The sequence below is a fragment of the Tinamus guttatus genome, unplaced genomic scaffold (genome assembly GCF_059628265.1).
Source record: "Tinamus guttatus ecotype Peru unplaced genomic scaffold, ASM5962826v1 Tinamus_guttatus_pri_ptg000194l, whole genome shotgun sequence".
Taxonomy (NCBI): domain Eukaryota; kingdom Metazoa; phylum Chordata; class Aves; order Tinamiformes; family Tinamidae; genus Tinamus; species Tinamus guttatus.
This window is the reverse complement of record NW_028288728.1, coordinates 13504-31218: the sequence shown is the minus strand read 5'-3', so window position 1 is coordinate 31218 and position 17715 is coordinate 13504. Positions and strand designations below refer to the sequence as shown.

Here is a 17715-nt window from a genome sequence, read left to right as displayed (position 1 = left end):
TCTTGAACGGCGGCCAGTGGTTCTCCCTCTCCGCGATGGGGCCTATCTGCTGCCGCTGACACTTCGCATGTATGGAGAGGCCGTTCTCTCCTCTTTCTGCCCCTCTCTCTCTTTTTTTTTCCCTTTCTTTAAATGAAAAATACAAACAACCGATGGAAAATGTACATTCGTTCCATATGGGACGGTCGGAGTGTGGAGAGGAGCCAGGAGAGTCATTTTTAGGCAGACTCGTCTCTCCAGCGGATGGCTGGACGGTTTCCCAGAACGGCCCTGCGCGGCCTGGCCTGACTCTCCTGACAGGCTCTAGACGGTCTCTGACGCTCCTGCGCCGCAGGGGGTGACCCAGTCCCCGCCAGGGCTCAGCCCTGAGCCACCGGCAAGGAGAGGCTTCCACCAACACCTCCCCACCGCCCAGGAGACATGAGCTCAACCAGCTGGGAGGTGACGGATAGACCTGCTCGGAGCATGAGGTTGGGTCATGAGCAGGTTGGGTTGGTTGTGTTGGGTTAGGGGGAGGTTGGGTTGGGTTTAGGGGAGGTCAACTTGGTTATGTCGGATTAGAGGAAGGTTGAGTTAGGTTAAAGGGAGGTTGGGTTGGGTGAGGGACAGGCTATGGTGCGGTTGGGTTGGGTTAGGGGGAGGGTTGGTTGGTTATGCTGGGTTAGGAGGAGGGTTGGTTGGTTATGCTGGGTTGGAAGGAGGTCGGTTTGGGTTTGGGGGAGGTTGGATTGAACTAGAGGCAGGTTAGAGGAAAGCTGGATTGCATTGGGGAAGTGCAAGTTGGTTATGTTGGATTGGAGGAAGGATGAGTCGTGTTAAGGGGAGGTTGGACTGGGTTAGAGGGAGGGTGGGTTGGGTTGGGAGAGGTCAGGGTGCTTAAGTTGGATTAGAAGCAGGTTGGAGACAGGTTAGGGGGATATTAGGTGATTTTGGTGGAGGATACGTTGGATAGAATGGACTAGAAGCAGGTCCGGAAGACGTTAGGTTGGTTTAGGTTGATTAGGTTGGACTGGGGCAGGTTAGTTTTAGGTTATGAGGAGGTTGTGCTGGGTTAAGAGGAGATTCAGCTCAAATGGGTTAGGCTGAGTGAGGCGGAGGGTAGGACAGGTTAGTGGGGTTCAATTGGGTCTGGAAGGTTGGGATGGGTTGTGCTGAAGCCAATGGGGCTTGAGGACACTTGGCTGCTCAGGAAATTATTCCCAAGTGGAGCAGAGAAGCAGGGAGATCTCCGTTCATCATAACCACGAGCTTTGCAGGATGAAAACCAAGCTTTAACCTCTGCGGCCAGGGCCTTCATCGCCCTCCCAGCCACACTCTTCCTCCCTCCTCGCTGGCCTCCAATTTGGGGGATTAACGGGCAAAGCAGCAAACAAGGCCAGAACGTCACCCGCACCGACTTGGCACTGCCTGTGTGTCCTGTGCCGGGCACCTCCGCGCAGCGCCGGGAGGAAACCACGGCTTTCCTGTGCTCTGAGCAGCGCCGAGATTTTAAAGCGTTTCCGTTCCCAAACTGGGCTGCAAAGCAGAAAGTTTGGGAAAGTTTGGGAACACACAAGCCAAGGTGGCTTTGCCTGTGGATTGGTGGTAGAGGGGAGTTTCTCCAGGCACCCTTGGAACCTTCCTCTGGAGCTCGACCTTTTCCCTTCATCCAGTCTTTAAAACATAAGGCAAGTCACACAGCCTGGAGCTAAAAAACCTGGAAACTTTATTTTTCCCCAGCACTATTTTTTTTTCCGGCAGTCAGGAAATGTTTGGGAACCATTTCCCACAGACAGGTTTGGTTTGCAAAAATCCCCGCTTCATTTATTTATTTATTGGTGGAAAAGCAAAAATTCCAAAGAAACCTCCCGAGCGGCAGCCTCGCAAGCGTGTGGTCACCGGGATGGGGAGGAAGAGGAGGAGAAGGTCGTCCTCGCCGCGCAGCGTGGTTGGAGCGCGCGCGGATGCTCGGCCGAGGTGCCGGAGGCTCCCGGGCCCCTTCCCGGCCCACCGGGGAGTTTTCCCCCTCGCGCCGCTCCGTCCCCGGCCCGGGCCGCCTGGCACATGCTGTTTTAATATTTGGGTGATGTCATCGAGTGCTCTGTAGTGCCATAAAAAAGCAGAACATCTATAAACCTGGCCAGGGAGCCTCCTGCAGAACACACACGCGCACGGGCGGGCGCGCGGACACGCACGCGTGCGGGTGTGCGTGCGCACGGGGACGCTGCCACACGTGTGCGACATGCGCGGATATCACGCACAGCTGCACGCGCAGATACGCACTGGGACGTCCCTGCGCATGGATCCATGCATATGGATGCAGATACGCAGGGATGCGCTCGCCCAAGGATAGAGGAGAATGGATGCACACACATGCACACGCAAACGCCCCCATGCATGTGTGCAATGCATGCATCCCTCCGGTATGCAACGATGCACGTGCACACGCGCTGGCACACTGCATGCAGCAATGCAGCCGTGCACAGATGCACGCACACACAGCTGCAGAGTGAGGCACACCTGCACACGGCTGCATGCACAAGTGCACGCACACAGATGTGCACATGCGGCTGCGCGCCTCGCTGCAGGCACAGGGCTGATGCCACCAACTCTGCAAGCCAAGGAGGTCCCCCATGTGTCCCCCCTCCTCTCGGAGCCCTGCGCGCAGCCCCAGGCTGTCAGCTTTTAAATATACCTGTCAAATTCCTCCTGCACATTTGGGCAGTAACGACCTGCTAAGAGCCCCTGGCTGCTCCTGCTGGGAAGAGCCCATCAGGCCCCGAGCTGTGCAGAGATTAAGTCATAAAATCAGAAGGGCTGCGTGGAAACAGCCCCAGCCTGAGCCGTAATGGCAGTGAAATCATCCCCAAACTATTCCAACATGGCCCATTCCCATTTCCAGTTCACACCTGAGCTTGGCCGGGGCGCTCGGGGCTCCTTTCCTGCACCCCGCGCGCTGCCCACACGGGATGCCCGATCCAGACACCCGCTCCGGACACTCTCCCTAATAATCAAGCAAATGCAGCCGAATATCCCATGTAAATTCAGCCGGGAATTAAAGATTTAGCTGCAGCTCTTGCAATGCAGCTGAGCTTGACAACAAACCCCATGGAGGAGCTGCCTTTTCTTGTGATGACTAAAACTGCGAGGGCAAGTTTGGGGGAATATAACTCATTTTCGGCGATGCCAGGAGCCGCGGGACCAAGCGCAGCCGCTGTGCGGATGCAAAGCGCTGCAGCAGGCGCTGGCGCTGCAGGTTTTGGCCATGAGCCTGGCTGGGGCTCTTCTCCCAATGGTTTTTCACCCTCAACCTGTGCCCGTGTTTTCTTTCTCTCTCTTTTTCCTTTCTTGCTTGTGCCCCTACCGGCTGTGACCTGGCGGAGGGGCAGATGGGGTGGTTTGTGTCCTCGACTGCAGTTACACTTTTTGATTAAATAAATCGTGGCAGACAGGGACCCGCTTTGCCAGAGAGCCAAAATCCCAAGCGAGGCCCCATCTGCCCGCTCCGGGGCCACATTCCCGTCCCCTTCATGTGGCTCCGGTGCCTATGCAAGGAGAGCAGCCGTGCCGGGGTGCGTCACCGGAATGACGAAGCCCCAAAATGCTCAAAGAAGAGCAGCTAAAAGCAGCCAAAACCTCCCCGTCCTCAGAGAGCCAGCGAGCTCAGGGACCAAACCCAGGGGGAGAGGGGACTTTCTGCCGCAGCAGGATGACTTCACGCTTCCTGCACGGCCGCATCCGCTTTTCCCGGCGGGGCCCCGGTGCGAGCGGCTGGGAGCGGGATGCGTAATCCCGGGAAGCGCGTGCCCGCCGGAGCCACCATCACGGAGAAGGGGCTGGAGCCCAGGCCGGGCCTTTCTGCTCCCGGGCTCCACTCGCTCCCAGCCGGAGACTCCTTCCTCGCGAGGCATCATCAGTGCCGGGATGCGGCTCCTTGCGTCGCTCGCTGCAAGCTCCGCTGCTGGCAGCCGCCGGACGCACTGCGCGCGGCCCCGCGCCAGCCCTCCCGTGTAGGTAGTGAGGTCATTTTTCCATGTATTCCCCCTTTTCGCAGGCTGTATATGGAAGCGCGGCGCTGCCGGCAGCAGGAGCGCGCAGCGCCGGCCCCCAAACGGCTCCGGTTTTATTAGCGCTCCGCGGAGAGGGAAAAAAAAAAAAAAAGTGAGTCAGGATTGAGTCCTGTTAACACTAATGTGAATTTAATTTAGGAGAAGCTCGAAAATTAATGTCATTTGTTAAATATCCATTTCCCCTAAAAGGCAATTCTTTGCCAACAACAACAACAAAAAAGCTCTTCTTCTATTCATTTTTTTTAAGAGCCTTTTTTGGCTATATCAGCCTGGTTTAAATCACTCATCATTCAAGGAACGGATGCCGCTAGGTCTTTATGCAACAGATACTGTCATCCCTCCTTTTTAAGCGCGCTGGTTTGCGAGCGCTGCGCCCGGCTTGAAGGTGCCACTCTGCAAATACTGCGACCAGGTTCAAGGCGCTGCCGTGCGAGCCCCGCGCGCGGGTTCAACGCGCTGGTTTGCAAATCCCGCACTCGGCTTCAGGGTGCTCATTTGCAAATCCAGCGTGCAGCCTAAAGACACTGGTGTGTGGCCCTGCGTTCAGCTGAAACCCGCTGGTTTGCAAAGCCTGGGGGAGCCGAAACCCGCTGGTTTGCGACCCTGCGCTGGGCGTAAATGCAACCCCCTTTGCTGGTTTGCAAATCCTGCATTTGGGAACGTTCCTGCAAGGAAGCGGGACGATGCCGGCAGGATGGACACGCACAGGAGCGAATGGGGCGGTGATCGGGCAGCCCCGCGTAGGGAACACAGGGATTTGGTCCCCCTGGCAGCTTGGGCATCCCCCATCCCACCCAGCACCTCTTTCTGGTGATTTTCCCGGGAAAACTGGCTGTTTGCAGGAACAGACCTCCCACCCAGCCCCTTCCAAACCATGGGGAGAGGAGGGACCTCCTGGTTTATCGAGGGCTTTTCTCTGCCGGCAGCTCCGGAGCCGCCGGACGCGGAGGGCTCGTGCGGCCCATGCCGACAGCGGCCTCCAAATTAATCCGTTTACCAGGTTGTCAGAGCATTAATCAACGGATACGGCAATCTGGAAACGGTTGGGGACAACATGTATTTGCGGAAAATATGTGTTCGCACAACAAGCACACAAGATGGCAACAATTATATGAAGATGTTTTAATAATTAACCAGTATAAAACAGTTTGCTCTCCATACAGTTCGAGACTATAGAAGTGTTTGCAGTCATATTTTTCTTTTGTACAAAATTCCAGTCAATTGTTCCATAATATTTACATTGCAATTCTCTTTTCACAAAATATCTCTTTTTTTTTCTTATTTTGTTCTTTTTTATTTTGCTTTTTGGTTTTTTTTTGTGTTTTTTTTTTTTAATCCAGCTTTGCTACATAAATGCTTTAGATCTCATGGATATCCCTTGATTTATTTTTAAAAAGTCTAATTAAAAAAAAAAAACAAAGACATTAAATATCATTTTTATATATAAAAAAATGCTTAGTAAAAATATAGTTTTGTTGCCCAAATTAAAATATATTGCTGATAATACAGTAAAAACTGTCCTAAAGACCCCCGCTAACAGGCACCGAATCGCTCCCCGTCCCTGCAAAGCGCTCCGGAAGCGTCCCCCGTGCCGCGGCTGCCCGGCGCTGCTCTGGCTTGTCCTCTTCAACGCTGCTTTTTGGGCAGCAATCGCTGTAATTTGCCTTAAAAATAAATCCCCTCCGTGTCCCCGAGGTGGTTGAGCAGCCTCACCGGGAGCTGCAGCTCAGCCCCGCGGCGGGGAGCCCTGCGCGGGGCACGGGGCGCAGGCTGGGTGTGATATATAGATATATGGTGTATCAGTGACTTCAGCTGGGAGGGTTTTCTTAAGAAGAAAAAACAAAAAAAAAAGGAAGAAAAAGCGATGCATTTAATGAGATACTCTAAATATTATGGAGCTCGTGGTTAAGGGCGGGCGGCTCCGGCCGCTCGGCAGCGCGGCGGAGCTAGCCGGTGATGCAGGGGCTGTAGTACACAGCGCTGCTGGCATCGGACAGGGCGGATATCAAGCTGCTCTCCTCGCAGGAGATGCTCCTAGGAGTCACTTTGGACAGGGACACATGGTAAGGGAGCGCCGAGCTCTCCGGCCGAGTCCTGCTCATGTTCAAATACTGGTCAAACTCGTTGCGGTCGACGTCTGTCCAGAGCTCGCTTTGGTTCAAGTGGTCCACGCTCTCCAGGTGGTGGCCCTCGGGAGGCGGCGAGAGCTGGCCCAGGTGGGCCGAGAGGCCGCCCTGCGCCCCCGGGCACATCTGGTTGTAGTAAATGCTGGACGGGTGCGGAGTCCTCATGGCATCGGCCAAGTGCGAGGGGGTCTGCGCGTAGGGCACCGGCACGTCCCGCCCCAGGCACTTCTCCTGCGGAAACTCCAGCTGGTGGTGGTGGTGGTAGCCGCGAAAGGGCATCATGTTGCAGTCATCCTGCATGTGCGGAGGGAAAAACGCCGGCTCGGTCTGTTCCAAGACATCCAAGGGCGACATCTCGGGAGTTGGCAAGCCATAGTTTTCAATATCCGACCCCATGGAGTGGAGTTCTCTGAAGTGGTTAAGTGGGGGAGGCTGGGGGTGGCCCGGCTGGCTGCCGCCGTGGTGACTCATGCTGAAGTTGTCGCTGCAAGGCTGGGAAAGGTTATGGAGGAGGATATTGGGTTCCATCCTCTTGATTTTCTTGGCTTGCTTCTTTCTCCTTGGGCGGTACTTGTAGTTGGGGTGATCCTGGAGGTGCTGGATGCGCAGCCTCTCCGCCTCTTCCACGAAGGGCCGCTTGTCGCTGGCGCTCAGCGCTTTCCACGACTGGCCTGCGAGGGCAAAACGAAGCTCTGTGAAACCGCTCGGCTTTGCGGCGGGGACGCCCGGGCACGGGGCACTTGGGTCCTGGCCCGGGGGTGTCTTTCCCACATCCCACAGGCTGCATCCCCGGTGCCAAACACTGCGTCCTGTGCCCCCCCATCCTCGCTCCCTTATCTTGGCCCCCCGCAGCCGGGTATCCCTCTCCGTATCCCCCATCCTGCAGCCCTGCCTGCCCATATCCTGCTTCCCGTGTTCCCGCATCCTGCCGCCCTGGCTGCCCATATCCCGCTTCCCGTATTCCCACGTCCTGCATCCTACCGCCCCGTATCCCCCGGGTCTGGTATCTTGCAGCCTTGTATCCCTGTATCCCACATTCCGCAGCCTTGTATCCCTGTATCCCGCACCCCTGCAGCTCTGGACACCTCATCCTGCAGCCTGTATCTCTGCACTCCAGCTCCCCACAGCCCATATCCCTGCCTCCTGTGAACCTGCATTCCCGCATCCTGCAGCCTTGTAGACTCAGATCCTTACAACTCCAAATCCTTACAGCCCTGCTGCCCACAGCCCCTCATCCCCGCATCCCGCAGCTCCGTTCCTCACTGCCCGCATCCCACGGCTCTGTATCCTCGCTGCCTGCATCCCACAGCCCTCTCTGTCCTTATAGCCTGCATCCCGCAGCCCTGTGCCCTGGAATGTGGCTCCTGCAGCCCAGAATCCTTGTGTCCCAGATCCTGCCGCCCCTACATCCTGGCTCCCACAGCCTCTACCTTTGCATCTCAACTCCCGCAGCCCTGTGCCCGTGCATCCTGGCTCCCACAACCCTGTACACCAGCATCCCGGCTCCTGCAGCTCCGTACTCCAGCATTTCTGCTCCTGCAACTCCATATCCCTGCTCCTGCAGCCCCACTCCTCTGCATCCTGGCTCCCACAGCCCTATATTCTGGCATCCCAGCTCCCGCAGTCCCACTCCCTTTCACCCCATCCCTGCAGCCCCTCTGTCTTACACCCCATCCCCACGTCCCCGCTTCCTCGCACTCCATCCCCACCACCCCTCTCCCTTGCAGCCTGGCTCCTGCAGCCCCTCTCCCTTGAATCCCAGCTCCCACAGCCCCTCTCCCTCGCACCCCATCCCAGCAGCTCCTCTCCCTTGCACCCTGGCTCCTGCAGCCCCTCTCCCTTGCATCCCATTCCTGCCGCCTCTCTCCTTCACATCCCAGCCCTGCATTCCTGCTCACTCACCCCCATCCCCACCATCCCTCTCCCTTGTATCCCGGCTCCTGCATCCCTGCTCACTCACCCCCATCCCCACTACCCCTCTCCCTCGTATCCCAGCTCCTGCATCCCTGCTCGCTCACCCCCATCCCCACCGCCCCTCTCCCTCATATCCCGGCTCCTGCATCCCCGCTCCCTGCTCCCCATCCCCGCCGCCCCTCTCCCTTGTATCCCAGCTCCTGCATCCCTGCTCGCTCACCCCCATCCCCACCATCCCTCTCCCTCGTATCCCATCTCCTACATCCCCGCTCCCTGCTCCCCATCCCCGCCGCCCCGCGCCCCCGCTCACCCAGCATCTTGCTGAGCACGGCGTTGTGCAGGTCGGGGTTCTGCTGCGCCAGCCGCTTGCGCTCGTCCTTCGCCCACACCATGAAGGCGTTCATGGGCCGCCGGATGCGCGAGTCCTCGCCCGCCTTGCCCTCGGCGCGCCCGGCCGGGGGGCTGTATCCATAGCCCGCCTCGGGGCTGGGCGAGCGGCTGGGGGCCGCGCCGGGGGCCGCGCCGCCGCCGCCGGCACCGAAGGCGAAGCCGGGCTCGGGGCTGGGCGTGCGGCTGGCGGGGGAGGCGGCGGGCGGGGGCCGCGCGAAGGCGAGCCCGGCCTCGGCGGCGCTCGCCCAGGAACAGTCGCCCCGGGGTTGCGGTATCTCCTCTCGGCAGTAGTTTGACTCAGATATATTCATTCCAGCTGGACAGCGCTTTGGGTCCGACTCGCACGGGTGAGAACCGGGTGCCGCCGCCGCCGCCGAGAGCCTCCGAGCAGCCGCCGAGCAGGGAAGCCGCCCGCCTCGCTTCGGGGGGCAGCTGCGCTCGCCGCGGTTCCTTTGGCGGGTCTGGGGTCTTTCAGGGGTGTTTATATATATATTGTTGTTGTTTTGGTTTCTTTTCTTTTTTTTTTCCCCCTTTCCCCCCCAAAAAAACTTTTGGGATGATGCTGAGCTGGAAGGGGCAAAATATAGCCGGGCTGGACCAATCAGCGGGGCGGAGGGGAGGAGGAGGAGGAGGAGAGGCGAAGGAGGAGGAGGAGGAGAGGGGGAGGAGGAGGATCGGGAGGAGGAAGGGGGGCGTCCCCAGGCACCGGCAGGAAAAGCAGCCTGTGAAGGGCCGTGCAGGGACCGCTGTGGATGTCGCTGCCTGGTTTCCTTTCTTCCAAGGAGGAGGGCTCTTAATTTTTCCTCTCCCTCCTTTTTCTTTCTTTTTTACTTGTTCTTTTTTTTCTTTACTTTTTTTTTTCTTCTTTCTTTTCCCTGCAAGCCCCTTTTCTGGCTGCCTAAAGGTGCTCGTGGCTCCACGGAGCCGAGACGGGGATGGGTTGAGATTTGCCTGCCCCGTGGCCGCGTTGCAAAGGGGCAGGGATGCTTGGGGCAGGGGGGACGTTTATTTTCCTTGTGACTTTTTTTGTGTGTGTCTTGGCCAGCCTGGGGTCGGAAGCAGCCCTGGGGTGAGGGCCCAGGGGAGCCCTCTGCCTCCGGCAATTTTCTGCTGGAAGCTTTCGGGAGGAAAGGGGAGAGAAACTGCTCCTTTTCCAAGGGCTGTTCCCATGAAATGAATTGTGCTTCCCAAGTCACAGCCCAGGGGCTTCTCGGGGATCATGGGGACCCCGACAGCAGCATTGCAACCACGGGGCTGTGCCAATGCCCTTGCAGCAGCCACGATTAAGTGCCCTGGCGGGTCGCTCCTCTGGACCCGCGATGTGACAAGGGTCCGAGGAGATGGTGCCGAGGTCCTGCCGAGCGCCCGAGCTCTGCTGCCTGCACCAGCTTGCGAGCAGGGAGAGGAGCTCGGCCGCCCCGGCCGCGGCTCTCTGAAGCCGCCCGCACGGCCGCTGCGCGGGCAAAAGGCTCCTCGGCCACCGCATCTGTCCCCAAAGCCCCCGCGGCGGCAGCGGCTGAAACCCGAGAGCGGGGCGCGGGGTTGTGCAAGCGCCGGCCCCGCGCTGGGCTCTGCGCGCACGGGCTCTGCGTGTCTGGAAGTGATTTGAAAGCGCCGGTCTGTTGTTAACCCTGAACAAAACAAAGGCCTTAAGAAAATAAGAAAAAATAACATATATGCATAAAAAAAAGCCTTGTCTCACTTCAGTTGCTAGCCAGGAGCGATGGAGATTTTGGACTAGTTTTCCTTCACCTTCCTGGAGGGAATATTTTGCAGAGTGCATTGCAGCAGTGCAGGGGAGACGCCACAGGGCTCGAGGCGTCTCCGCTTTTCCCTGTGCCCCAGAGTCCCGGCTGCTCCTTCCTCACTGCAGGATTTTGCTCCAAGTGCCAGGAGCAGTGAGGCGGGTGCCGGGGAGCTGCTGAGCCCAAGCCTTGGGATAGGGGAAGGCGCTTGGGATGCGCTCGGGGCCATCGACCCTGGTGGCTGCTTGGGATGTCCCCGGTGCATCCGCACCCACCGCTGCCTCCTGGCATCGGTGTCTGCCCGGCTTCAGCAGGATCCCTGGATGGGCTCTGGGTGCTTGGGGCTGCTGGTGACATACGGGCCCGGGGCAGTGTGAGGAGGAGGAGGAGGAGCAGGTGAAGCAGGCGAAGGCCCCGCGGCGCCTGGCCGGGCTGCAGCGACACATCCGTGCTCCACCCCAGTGCCCCCTGAGTCGGGAAAAATTCAAATAACCCCCCGGATCCCTCTGCGCGGCCGCCGGCCCCCGCGGCGCTCCAGGAGGAAGCCCCGGCTATTCCTGGGCAGCGATAAGATCGCGGCGAGCGCCGGCAGGGTGACCTCTCCCAGCGCCCTCGCGGCGTCGCCACGGCCCCGGCCCAGCCGATGGCGGGGGGTGGCTGTGGGGGGGCTGTCTTCCTTCTTTTCTCCTTTTTTTCCTCTTTCCCCCAGTTTTGGGGCTGGCGGCTCCAGCACCTCCCCTAGCAGAGGCTGCCGGCGGGTCCCGCTGCGGTCCCCGCTCCGAACACAAAGGGAATCCTCCCTCCCTGCCCCCATCCCGCGCGTCGCCTCCTGCTTCTCATTAGCCCCAAGTCGCCCCGTCCCGCTCGGCTGCCGGGTTCCTCAGAGGTGCAGGGGACTTTGGCGAGCGGGGACCCCCGTGTCCCGCTGCTCACGGTGCTGCACGAGCAGCCCCAAGGGATGCCCAGCTCGATGCCCCCCTTCCCAGATTTGCAGCAGGTGGATGCCGGTAATGACAGTGTCTGGCGGGGCTGGAGCCCGTCCTGGGGGTCTGGGCACTGTCCCCTTGTTGCCCAGGGCTCACCCGTCCCTCCTGGGAGCATCAGCGCCGCTAACGTGTGAGTTACCGGGCAGTGACCCGGTGCTTCCCGGCGCGTCTGCCCGGGTGTGTGGGATGTTTCGCCGGGAGAGGTTGCTGTGAGCTCCCGCCGGCGCCGGTGTCACCACCAGCGAGCCCACAGGTCCCCGCGGGCAGCGGGGGACACCCCGGCCTGGAGGCTCCTCTGTGCCCGGAGCCACTTGGCCCTGTCGAGTGCGGGCTTGAAAATCAGGAGCGTGGGCAAGGACATGGGGAAAGCCCAGGGAATCCCCAGCCTGGGGACAGACCCTCTTTTCTGAGGGTAAAGCCACACAGGGAATGGCGGGAAGAGGCCCTGGGACGCAGGAGCTGCCTTCCCCACTTTTCCAAGCCCCTGGAGACGGTGCAAAAATGGGAGGTTCTGTGTGGTCATCCGGTCCCTGCTGCTGCCCTATGGGATGGCAGGATTGTGGCCGGGATCGAGCTGACCTTCTCCCACTCTCCTGCCTGGGATGATTCAAAGCGGCCACGTTTTGTCCAGGCTCGTCCCCTGGGAGCATCCTCCTGTGCAGGCAGCGTAGGGCTGCTCCAGGGCTCATTCCCCGGACCCGGAGCATCCTCCTGTGCACAGCGGATCCCAGATTGTAGGAGCCACTGGGCACCCGGGACCTTGTGCCCTCCGGGCCGGAGCGGGCTGAGCCGCTTCCCGAGCAGCTGCCGGCGGCGGCGGTCGCTTTATCCTCACTTCTCCCGGCGAGAGCTCGCGCGTTTAGGCAGGAAAGTCTTACGCTTGCAGCAAGCATTTCAAGACTCTCATAAACACATTTTTGGGTCAGCATTAATGAATTACCTCAATGCGGAGCTGCTCATGCCAAATACGTGAACGCGGAGCGCGCGAGAGCCGCCGCGAGGCGGCCCTGGCTGCCGTTCAGCGGCTCCCCCCGGCGCGGCGCCTTTTCCCCATCGCGGTGCGCGGAGCCGGCGCGCGGGGCTGCGGCGGCCGCGCCGGCAGCGCTAGGACACATCTGGGAAGGGTTTTCTGCTTGACGTGCTTTAACTCGGCGCGAGGCATCAGCGCGCGGCGGCTGCCGCCCGCGCTCGCTCCCGCGTTCGGCTCCCTGCGGCGCCCGCTGCCGCCGCCTCCCCGGCAAAGGGAGGGGGCCGCGGGGCGATGGGCACCCCGCGCTTCCCTCCTGGATGGGAGAAATAGGGATAAAGAGCGCGGATGCGAAAGCAAAGGGCTGCAGCGCGAGCGGGACAGCGGCTCCTGCGTCCCGGCACAGTGGGAGCTGGATCCCAGCCCTGCTGCGCCCGTCCCCACCGCACAGACTGCCCGGAAAGTGAAGATGTTTTAAAGCTTGGCAGATGTTAAGGTCTTTTTTTCCTTTTCTTTCCCATTTCAGAGCATCCTATGTGCTACAGCTGGGGATAAACGGCAGCAGGGACGGCCGCAAAGCCGTGAGCTGTGGGAGGAGGAGGAGGAGGGTGCGGGCGCCGGGCCGAAGGCAGGCGCAGCGGAGGCTCCTTGGGCACCGCTCGGCTGCGGGAAGGGCTCCGGGAAAGGCTCTTGCAGCCCGTTTGCCAGCTCCGAGCGCCCGCAGCTCTGCCCCGCTCCGGCAGCGCCGCTCGCGTGGGGCTCGGAGCGCCGGGCAGGGCGCGCGCCGGAGCGTGCCACGCGCCCGCGCCAGGAGCGCTGCTCCACGTCTTATCTGATGGAGTCTCCGGCCTGCCAAAGGCTGCTGCTATCAGCGCGGGACACATGTGCTGCTGGCAGGGCTTCGGGGACACAATAACACAAACAGTTTTCATTGTTGGGCCAACAATGCTGGGAGAAGGGGCCGAGGAGCCGTGGAAGAGGCGCATGGGGCTGCAGCGGGCGGGGAAGCGCCGGTGCACGCAGCGCGGCGCGTGGCGGGAGCTGTCCCCAGGCGTGCAGGGACACGGACGCTGCAGGGAGGGACGGTGTCCCCGCGCTGCGCACCAGGCTCTGCGGCCTCGTGCAGCTTCCCCATCCATGTAGGGGCTTCACAGGGAAAGGGCGGTTGCAGCTGGGAAAACATCCGTGCTCCCTGCATGGGGAAGAGGGAAGGAGCGAGCGGACCCCGCGGGGCCCCGTGTCCCTGTCACCGCCGTGCGCCCCGAGGCAGCGGCTGCTGTTGCTGCACGGTGCAAAACCAAAATGAAAGTAGGGCTGGCAGGGGGGCAGAGCCAGCGTGGAACTCGGGCCCTGCTCCGGGAGCGCTCCCAGGCTTCAGGCATTGGGCATCACCCCATCCTGCACCTCCGGAGCCGCCTCCTGTCTCCGGGCACTGCGGGCTGGTGGTGGGAGGTGTCCCCATGTGCTCCACACCAGGAGGGCCTCGGAAGGGCACCCTGGCTCTGCACCGGGGTGCGGGGCCAGCGAGCGGCCCCCAAAACCGGCCCTGGGTGGGTGGGAAGCGCAGCAGGAGGTCAGGGCCTTATCGGGGCCATCGGGCCCGTCCCCGGCGTTCCCAGCGGGAACAATGATGTCAGGCGGGCGCCCGTGGCCGGGGAGGCAGGAAGCGCGACGCAGCCGGCCAGTCTGTCCTGCCCGGCCGTCCCCGCGCATTACGGCGAACAACGTGCCCTGACAGCGCGGGGATGGCGCGGGGACGGCGCGGGGACGGCGCTCACGCCGGGGCTGGGGGCTTCCTGCGCTGCTGTGGAGCAGCCCCTGTCCCATGCGTGTTTCGGCCGGGAGAAGCCCCCCTCGTGGCGGGCGGCTCCGGTGCCAGCGGCGGCGGTGCCGGCGGGCCGGCTGGCACGCTTCCCTCGGGAGGCTCTAGCAGGAGGCCGCGCGTTTCTGGGAATTGTGTCGGGCGGGGACGGGGGGTATTGTTCGAGGCGCGCGGATGAGATCAGGGCTCGCGCTCAGCGCTGGGGCCGCCCGTGCCATGGCCACGCGGCGAGGAGCGGGACACGGCGCTCATCCAGCCCCGGGAGAGCGGAGCGCCGCGCGCTTTCGGATCACGTTTCCCCAAGGCAGGGAAGCTGCTCCGCATGCGGCCCTCGCCGCCCGGTCCCTGCGCTGCTCCGTGGGCACTGCCCCTGTGTGTCCGTGGTGGCGGTGACGGGTCCCCAGCCCCAACGTGGTCTCGGTGCTGGCTGCCCTGCCAGGCACTTGAGCAGACCGGTCGGTCCCTGCAGGATGGACAGGGGCTCCGAGGAAGGCGCCGGGGGTCCCCGTCCTTCGCAGCCCTTTGCCGCGGGCGCCGGGGCTCGCGGCAGCGTCGGAAGCGCTCCCTGGGAAAGGGCCGTGTGGGAGCCCCGGCGCCCCTGCCTTCCCACAGCGCAGTTATCAAGGCCCCGTTTCGGAGCGGCGCTTCATGTGGGCCAAAAGGGAAGTGCCGGCGCAGCGGGCTGCGCGGGGTCAAGGATGCCGGGCGAGCAGCGAGCGGCCGGGCCGCGGGGCGCCGCGGAGCAGCCGGGCGTGGGGAGTGAGACGCAAATAGCAAAATGAATGGCTCCGACTTCCTATGTTTTACGGAGGAGAATAAAAGGAGACAGGGAGAGGGGGAGAGGCGCCGCCGCACTCGCTCTCACGCACAGGCCCGGCCGTGGTGTTGCTCCCTGCGAACTTCGCGCTCACTTAGCGCTTTTGCCTCCCCCTCCATGATTATTTTGAACAGCAGCCAGTGTAATTAAAGTCATTAGAAGGAGGAGATGTGGGGAACATCCAAAATGTCTCGGCAGAGCAGCTGCAAAGCTGGAGGTCCAAGCTCTACCCGGGCACTGGTGATGAGCAGCATCCACGGGAGCTGGCAGCTCCTCTACAATCCCTTTTCCACATCCGTGTTTGCAGGAGGCCTTGGCTTGTCCTTGGCTTCTCCTTGGCTGCTGTCAAACCCTGCAGTCCCTCCACGTGCAGGACTTACCCCCCACGTGGCAGTGCCGCTCTGGGAAGCTGCAGGAGGGAGGGATTGGGGGAGCAGGTCTCTCCTCTGTTAACCTCAGAGTGGTTCCTGGGGGTCCAAGGCCCATCCACACCCTCACACGCATCCGCTGGTCGGTCCCGCTCGCTTCCCAGGTGGGAGCTTGCCAGCCGTGTCCAGGCATCGCAGGGGAGCTGTGAGCACCTCGGTCCCTTGGTGCTCAGGGGGAGAAAGGAGGAGAAATCAGGATGTTCTGCAAGACAGAAACACAAATCATGGTATGGACCAAGCTCTCCAGGTTTCTTAAGATTCTGGGTGGTGGATGTTGGCCCTGGAGGTCAAACGTCCCCTATTCCAAGGGGATAGCGGACACTTGCAGCAAGGACCGAGACAAGAGGCAGCCTCCCAGCCTTGACTCCAGGGCCGGTGCCGAAAGGCTCAGGTCTGGGGGGCTGGTTCCCCTGGCTCTCTCCTCTCCCAAACACAGGCTGCTCAGGAAGGGGGAACGGATGAACCATTCGGAGCAAGGTCGGTGCTGGGAAAGGCTTGGGCAGCAGTGCTGCAAGGGTTTACGGTACCAGGGAAGAACCAGGGTCTTCCCTGTCTAACAGCCCCCGTGCCAGCATGGCCCATCCCATGGGAATGGGATCACCTGGGAAAAGCTGCGGGACCGTGGCAAATCCAGGGGGAATTTGGTGGTATTTTGCACCGACCTCCCTCCCTTGCTCTGCCACCTCTGCCTGCTCGCAGGGCTCAGCCTTTAACGACAGCCTCCCCCTCACCCCTGCTCCGCTTTTAGTGCATTCAAGTAGCTGCTGTTGCAAGAGGTAAAGGAAAGTTCACGGCTCCGTTGACAGATCAGCCCAAGCGGGAATTTCTCTGGGAATTCCTGCAACAGCAGGTTGGCTCCTGCGGAGGTGGAGTTTCCTCTGGATCTACCTCCACCCAGGCTCGGGAGCGCTGGGGCCAGCGGCTCGGGGGGCTGGGCTGAGCGACGCCGCTCGGCCGCCCCGCCAAGGTCAGCCGGGAGCCCTCGGCGCTCCGCGGCGCCCGTCCACCCTTGGGGAGAGCACAAGGGCCGTGGGGAAGGGCCAGGGGCTGCGCAAGGGCCGTGGGCATTTTCCCTTCCCGCCCAGCTGCAGGGGCTGCGAGTTGGGTTTCGTGCATCGGGGCTGCCCTCACGCAGTCGTGCGGCTGCGGTGGCCGGGTGGCGTTTGGGGGCAGCGGGGCGCTGGGTGTCTCGATCCGAGGCAGGGAGCGGACGGGGTGACGGCGCCTGGCGTGACTGAGCGCTCTGGAATCCCAGACACGCCGCCGGCCATAGCTGTGGTTAGGAAACACGTTCGCGCCGCAGCGATACAAACCGCAGTGGCAGCGGGGCCGCTCGAGCGCTCCGCTGACGCCAAGGACCGGCGTGACCCGACCCCACGCGGCACAGGCGGCCGCCCGCTGTGTCCGGCACCCTCCGGAGCGGACCCGGGCTCCGACCTGCCCTCTGCTCCCTGCAAGAGGTGGGTTCCTCCAAAACAGCAACCCCTGCCTTCACGGCTGGAGCCTGCGGAGCATGGAAGCTTTCCAGAAGCTGCCGAGACTCCAGATTGCGGCTGGGGGGAATTTGCAGTTGCAGACACGAGGCCGGGGCAAGAGGTTTCAAGGTGGCTCCAAGCACGATGCCAGGGAAAGGCTCTGGAGCTAAGGTGTGAGCAAGGCCATTCCTGCTGCGTTGCAGCAGGATCCAGGGGTCTGCCTAGGACACTGGGGGAGCACTTCTTGTTTGAGGGCACCCCAACGGCCACCTGCCTCAGCACGGGCCACCAGGCAGGGCAGCAGCTCCGGGGACAGTGACACAGCAGTGACCGAGCACCTCCCTGCTCAACAAGCTGACCCGAACCCAGCCCCAGGAACCCGCCTGCGGCGGGAAGGGGGCTCAGGGAGCCCTTGCTGGCCGGGCACTCGCCCCACAAGGGGTTTCCTTGCCCTTTGGGGGCTGCTGGGCACACAGGAAGGGCCCTACAAGTGGTGCTGGGCAGGAGACGGCACTGGGCTGTGCCTGCTCGCGCGGCTCACGCTTTCGCCTCAGGCGCCCAACGGCGTCCCCAAGGCGCCCAACGGCTCCGGCTGCCAGGAAGGCGCCGAAGGGGGCCGAGCCCCGGCGCCCCGCGGGGAGCGCCGCGCTTGGCAGTGTACGAGTGCCACCTACAGGGTAGCCCCGCGTCCCCGCCAGGGCACCGAGACCGGCGTCACTGGGCCCGCCTGCCCGGCGGCCTCGCTGAGAAGAATGCCGGAAACCGCCACCGCTTCTCAGGGCGCTTCCCGCGGCTCAGCCCCCGCTGTTTCCCCGCTCCCTGGCTCGGCCTGGCCCGGCGCGGCCGGCCCGGAACGGCTGCTCCGGGAGCCCCTAAAGAGCACGGGGAGCAAAATGGCGGCCGCCACAGGGTACCGGCGCCGCTCCCGCCACGCCCCGGCGGGCGGACTGCAGCCCCCACAACGCCCCGCGGCGGGGACAGGGCGGCGCCGCGCGG

The 17715-nt window shown here is 62.1% G+C and overlaps 1 protein-coding gene across 1 annotated transcript; it reads right to left on the bottom strand.

The window, feature by feature from the left end:
- Positions 1-5895: 5895 nt before the first annotated feature.
- SOX18 (SRY-box transcription factor 18) lies at positions 5896-8940 on the bottom strand. The gene is made up of 2 exons (XM_088523549.1): positions 8400-8940; positions 5896-6846 (listed from the first exon to the last, which is right to left on the bottom strand). Exons 1-2 carry the CDS (start codon positions 8788-8790, stop codon positions 5996-5998), a joined length of 1242 nt encoding a protein of 413 aa, XP_088379675.1. The 5' UTR covers positions 8791-8940; the 3' UTR covers positions 5896-5995.
- Positions 8941-17715: the final 8775 nt, after the last annotated feature.

Excerpts from the sequence above, each read along its gene's own strand:
- SOX18 (XM_088523549.1), bottom strand. The coding sequence starts at position 8,790 with ATGAATATATCTGAGTCAAACTACTGCCGAGAGGAGATACCGCAACCC. Across the intron at positions 6,847-8,399 it reads CGTGCTCAGCAAGATGCTGG|GCCAGTCGTGGAAAGCGCTG; the intron begins GTGAGCGGGGGC and ends TTGCCCTCGCAG.